The 6,000-nt window shown below is 56.0% G+C and overlaps 1 protein-coding gene across 7 annotated transcripts in view; it reads right to left on the bottom strand.

Moving 5' to 3' along the window:
* PPARD (peroxisome proliferator activated receptor delta) overlaps window positions 1-6,000 on the bottom strand; it is an 83,823-nt gene continuing 77,823 nt past the window's right edge. For all 7 annotated transcript variants that reach the window (XM_045500735.1, XM_045500738.1, XM_045500739.1 and 4 more), the window contains 4 exons: window positions 5,395-5,533; window positions 3,789-3,991; window positions 3,161-3,611; window positions 1-2,134 (listed from right to left, as the gene is read on the bottom strand). In XM_045500735.1, the coding sequence (XP_045356691.1) occupies window positions 1,887-2,134; window positions 3,161-3,611; window positions 3,789-3,991; window positions 5,395-5,533 (1,041 nt within the window). In that variant the 3' untranslated portion in view covers window positions 1-1,886. The remainder of the gene's footprint in view (window positions 2,135-3,160; window positions 3,612-3,788; window positions 3,992-5,394; window positions 5,534-6,000) is intronic.

Below are 6,000 nucleotides of genomic sequence, written 5' to 3'. Positions count from 1 at the left end.
TCAACTCTTAAATATTTAATTCCCATTTATTTAAAGTTCTGTCAGTCTGTGTACACTATTTATATTAAAAACACAGGAAGCTGGGGCTCCTAGCAAAAATATACATTTCGATTTTGGAGATTGTTCAGACACTGAGAAGAGCTATATCCTCAGCACCAGACCTGGGTGGGGGGTGGGGGCCGGGGGTCAGGCACAGCGTCTCTCCCTTTACAGCGCTGGCTCAAAGGGAGCACCCCAACCCCAATCCTTGGTCAGCCGAGGGTGGGGGTGGGAGAGGGAAGTATCTTGTCAGTAGAGAATGAGCTCAGGGCATGGAAGGCAGGGGCAGATGGACGGGACCCAGGAAGCCTGGGCTCTGGCCTCAGGCCTTCCCCAACCTTTCTCATAGACCCTCACCAAGTCCCTCGCCCTTCCAGGCCAGTCTCTTTCCTGGAGAAGCAGCCTGGGTGGGCTCTTGGCCTTCCTGCTCAGACACAGCATCCAAGCTGGGCTTCAGCCCCTCTTCCCAGGCTTAGTGCTTCACGTGGGAGGAGCGGGACTGGGCCTGGCAAGGTCTCTGGTCACCAGAAGCTGCACAGGGTCAGTGACCAGTCGGGCCAAACACGGGAAGGGGAGGGCGGCAGAACTGTTGGGACGAATGGACGTCACACTGAGCAGTCACACATGAGCAGGTGCTGGGCTGGCTCAGCTGACCCCTGGCCACCAAGGGATCTGGCCCAGCTCTGCCCATCCGCCTGTAGGCCCCTCTAGCCCATCTGTCTCAGGGAAGGGAGGGCAGGGTAAAGGGTGTGGAACCAGATAAAGTGAGTCAGTGCTTGTGTGTGTGGAGTGGCAGCTCCAGGGAGTGTGTGTGTGGGGGCGTGGGCTTCAGCTGGGCTCCTGGATGCATCTGAGGCCGGGTCCTGGCACTGAGTGGAGAAACAGGAGTCATGGTCAGTGGCTGCTGCAGAGTGGGAGTAGGGGGGGTGGGTGCCGATGACACCAAGGCCTGGGGTCAGAATTAAGTACACCGCCTGCTGCCTTCCCTGCCAACCTCTGCCTCCCTCGAGGCTTGCTCCTCTTCAGTGGGGGTCCCACCTGGAGGGACGCCCACCTCCTTCCAGGCTGGGGGTGTCCCCCAGCGGCCAGCGCAGGGGACCATCAGTGACACTGACCTGGAAGACTGGTGAAAAGAAGAACAGAGAGGGCATTGGTATCAGTGGGGCTGGGATGTGCTGCTGGAGAGGGGTTGGCTGGGTAGGGGAGGGCGGTGATAGTCTGGGGGAGTGACTCGGTGACTCGGCCGTTGCTGCAGTCAGCCCAGGCCCTGCGTGGCTTCCCCAGGAAGCCTGGCCCAGAGAACTTAGTGTTTCTTTGGATGGCCCAAATCCTTTGCTGTGAAGACAGGAGAAGTGAGGCCCCTACCCTTGCAGGTGACTGTTGGTACAGAGGGCAGGCCCATTCCTCCTGCTCCTTGGGGGACAGGGGACGGGGCGGACAAAGGCAGAGGACCCGTTCCATGCTGCTGGTGAAGTAACACAAACTGTCTCACAAAAGGAGGGACAGACACAGGGATGGGGGGAGAGAGAAGGGGAGGGAGGGAGGGAGGAAGAGGCAAACCTACAGAGAGAAAGGAAGAGAGGGAGAGCAAGGAAATTAGAGAAGAAAGAGGGACTGAGACCGAGCACGAGGAAGAAGGGAGTGCAGGGAGCAGAGCAGGGGCGAGAGACCGCGTGTCTGAGCGCAGAATGGGATTCCACGGCTCCCGGTGCGGCTCCAGGTGCGGTGTGGTGCCAAGCGGCGCCGGCGCTCAGGGCTGCGTTCAGGGCTGCTCTCCGGAAAAGTCCCGTGGGTGGTGCCTATCCCTGCTCTGTCCGCCTGCCCCTGGAGGCCCCAGGCGCACACCCTCAGTACATGTCCTTGTAGATCTCCTGGAGCAGCGGGTGCAGTGAGGTCTCCGTCTCGGTCTTCTTGATGCGCTGCATCATCTGGGCGTGCTCGGTGACCAGCTGCCGCAGGTCGGCCATCTTCTGCAGCAGCTTGGGGAAGAGGTACTGGGCGTAGGGGTGGTTGGCCTGCAGGTGGAACTCGAGGGCACGCAGGATGGTGTCCTGGATGGCCTCCACCTGGGGAACGTTTATGAGGCCTGGCCGGTCTGTGGGGACACAGGGCAGAGGTGTGGGAGGGGGCAGGCATGCATGGGGACATAACGGGGTCAGAGGAGCTCCCTTACCTCTACCCTACCCTGTGTGGGTGACTCGGCCCGGGGGACAGCAGACCTATTGCTGTGATGGACCCAAGCCCTGGCCTGTCGGTGACTGCCCCACTGAGTATTCTAGTGTCTCCACCCCGGGTCCTGGCCCATCTCCTTTGCTTTTTTGTTTTTTCTTCTGAAAAAGGCAGTATCCTATCAGGGTTAAGAGACTCGCTGCCTGGATTCAACTCCCATCGCCACCACAGACTAGCGATGAGGCTATGGGCAGGCCACTCAGCCTCTCTGACTTCAGTTTCCTCACCTGTAAAATGGGGTAACAGAAGCACCTTCTGCACGGGGTTGTTGTGAGGATCAAATGAGTTATACTCTAGGAAACAGAACAGTACCTGGCATGAAGTAAGTTCTGTGGCACTGTTAGCATGAGTACTGTATCTATTGTATTGGAATCTGAAAAACGCAGGCCAAGGATGGAAAATTTCTCAACCATCAGAAATAATCCCCATTAAGGGGCACCTGGGTGGCCCAGTCGGTTAAGCGTCCAACTCTTGATTTTGGCTCAGGTCATGATCTCATGGTTCGTGAGTTCGAGCCTCGCATCGGGCTCCACACTGACAGCACCGAGCCTGCTTGGGGTTCTCTCTCTCTCCCTCTCTCTCTCTCTGCCCCGACCCGCTCGTTCTCTTTCTCTCTCTCAAAGTAAATACATAAACTTCAAAAAAAAAAAAAGGAAATAATTCCCATTAACATATTGGCACATTCCTTTTCAGTCTTTTTTCTGTCTCCTCTCCATCTATAAGGCAGAGCCGGTCCTCCACGTACAGTTAGTGCCTTGTGTGTTCCACTGCCATCATCACATGGACACTTCCCCATGCTGCTCCAGCTTAGGCTTGGCGCCCTGCAGTGAGGGCCCAACCCCCAGAAGGGCTGGGTGTGTGGGGCAGGCCTACCTGCCCCACCCTCACTTACCTCCACAAAGAATGATGGCCGCAATGAAGAGAGCCAGGTCACTGTCATCAAGTTCCAGGGCATTGAACTTGACAGCAAACTCAAACTTGGGCTCGATGATGTCACTGAAGGGCTTTCGGAGGCTTCGCAGGAACTCACGGGTGACAAAACCAGTGCCGTTGGCCACCAGCAACCCGTCCTTGTTGACAATGGAGGCCAGCATGGCAAAGATGGCCTCATGCACACCATACTTGAGAAGTGTCACCTGGTCGTTGAGGAAGAGGTTGCTGAAGCTGGGTATGCTCTTGGCGAACTCGGTGAGCTCACGCACAGTCTCTACTGTGGTGCACTGGCAGCGGTAGAAGACATGCACGCTGATCTCCTTGTAGGGTGGCAGGCCGTTCACCAGCTGCTTCCACACCAGGCCCTTCTCTGCTTGCCACAATGTCTCGATGTCGTGGATCACAAAGGGCTGAAAACCAGGCCCCGTTAGAGGCCAGGCCTCGGGGGACCCCCGCCCATATGCTCCCCAGACCCCCTGCCTGTACCATGAAGTTAGGGGAGGGAGGAGGCCCGGTTCTCCCAGAAGTCAGGCAGGTGGCAGCAGGGCCCAGAGCCTGGGACCGCCAGGCCGAGCAGTGACACTCACCGCCGTGTGACTGGCCTTGCCGGTGAGGATGCCGCGGGCCTTCTTTTTGGTCATGTTGAAGTTTTTCAGGTAGGCGTTGTAGATGTGCTTGGAGAAGGCCTTCAGGTCGGCCACCTGCGGGTTGTGCTGATTCCCCTCGCTTGCTGTCAGCCCTGCCACCAGCTTCCTCTTCTCGGCCTCTGGCATCCGGCCAAAGCGAATGGCTGTATTGTGGGGTGGGGGTGAGGGAGAGGTCATCGAGGAGCCCAGGCAGGGGCTAGCACCTCTGACCTCCTTGTCCCACTATAGCTACGTGGGTCAAAATGGAAACATACTTTTTGACCTCAGGACCCTCAGAAGCTCTAGAGCCACAACGTTGGACATGTTGGGGAACTCCTCCGGAATGTAAGCTCCAGGGGGACAGGGATTCTGTCTTGTTCACAGTGCCTGGCACACAAGGGCCCTAACTCATGGAGTTGACTGAGCCACTGTGGCTGGAAGGCGGTGCAGTGTGACAGGTAGGAAGACGGTCTCTGGTGTCAAAGGCCTGTACTCAAGTTCCAGCTTGGCAGCTTACTAGCCATGTGACTTAAGGCAGGCTATTTCACCTTTATTCATAAGAAAAATGGGCCAATACTTCAACCTCACTGGATTGTCAAAACAGTCGTGAGACTGACGTGCTGCCCGCTGTGCTAAGAAGGCAGCTTCAAAACAATTAAATAAGAATGTTCACATGGTAAGCACTCAAAAACTAGTCATTAGTGATGGAACAGGATACACATCTGGCTTCTCTAAAAGAAAAGGTGAGAAGAATGGAGTTGGCCCTGGGATCTCCTAAGAAATCCCCTCAGCCCACCCAAGCAATGGAGCCCAGGCATTTACAGACTGAGGGGAGGGATCAAACCCCAGACGTGCCAGGCCCCAGCACCTAGGAAATGTTTCAGATGGAGGGCTTGGGTCCTGCCACCATCTAAAATGTAAGAGAGGGTAGCTGTGGGTGAAGACCTTTAAACAAGAAGGCTCCCCCTTCCCCTTGTCGCCTGGGGGTGGGTGACCCAGATAGGCAAAGAGGGGGCAGGTGGGCCGCAAAATCCTACTGTATGGGGTCTGAAGATAAGACTGAGGGAGGCCTGGCGTGCAGGGCAGGCTCTGACTCCCGGGAGTGGCCGGCCTCCAGGAAATTCCTGCCTGGCTTCTGGCAGCTGACACATATGGTCACTTGCTGGCTCCTGCCCGCCTTCGATAACCAAGAAGGGCTGAGGTGATCCCAGGCTTTGGCAGTGGCTTTTCACACTCTGTCAGGCCATCTGAGACAGGCTTGAGGTTCTAGGAGTGATGTTTCCAACACTACTGGAGCTGGGGTCCGTTCCCAGTTCCCTTCTGGGCCACAGAGGCTAAGCCTCAGGTACTGAGAGGTGGTGACTGCCCGGGACCCGAGACCCACGTGGGTGCTGAGCAGCCTGGGGAAGGCAGGTCTTAGGCCGGCTGGTACCATGACACGTGTGCAGTGCCTGCTGCGTGCCAGGCACTGCTCTGAGGGCACTCCCTTTCTGGGCTCCAGGAGCCTGGTTCCAGGCTGTGTGGAGGGAGCCAGCATCCCCTGTGCCTTGCCCGGGTTGGCTCTCACCATTGTGCGACATGCCCAGGGCCACACATTTCTGGAAGCGACAGTACTGGCACTTGTTGCGGTTCTTCTTCTGGATCTTGCAGATCCGCTCACACTTCTCATATTCCAGCTTCATGCGGATCGTCCGACGGAAGAAGCCCTGAGGGACGGTGAGGAGGTGAGGAAAAGCCATGAGAAAGGGAGAAAGTTGGGAATCCTGCTCTGCCCAATGGGTTACGTCAGGGGCCCCAGTTACGTGTAAGGATGTAAAAATCCCTGAGCTCTGAAAGTAATGCAGGGAAATGTTTTTGGAGGGGAGAGGGAGAAGGAAAATAAATAACTCGAAAACTTTTGAAATACATATTTATATATCTTAATTATTTATTACAAATTTTTTTAAATGTTTATTTTTTTTTTTTTAATTTTTTTTTTTTTCAATGTTTATTTATTTTTGGGACAGAGAGAGACAGAGCATGAACGGGGGAGGGTCAGAGAGAGGGAGACACAGAATCGGAAACAGGCTCCAGGCTCTGAGCCATCAGCCCAGAGCCCGACGCGGGGCTCGAACTCACGGACTGCGAGATCGTGACCTGGCTAAAGTCGGACGCTTAACCGACTGCGCCACCC

The sequence above is a fragment of the Leopardus geoffroyi genome, chromosome B2 (genome assembly GCF_018350155.1).
Source record: "Leopardus geoffroyi isolate Oge1 chromosome B2, O.geoffroyi_Oge1_pat1.0, whole genome shotgun sequence".
Lineage (NCBI taxonomy): Eukaryota > Metazoa > Chordata > Mammalia > Carnivora > Felidae > Leopardus > Leopardus geoffroyi.
Note: the sequence above shows the minus strand (reverse complement) of the source record. Positions and strands in the feature narration are given on the sequence as shown.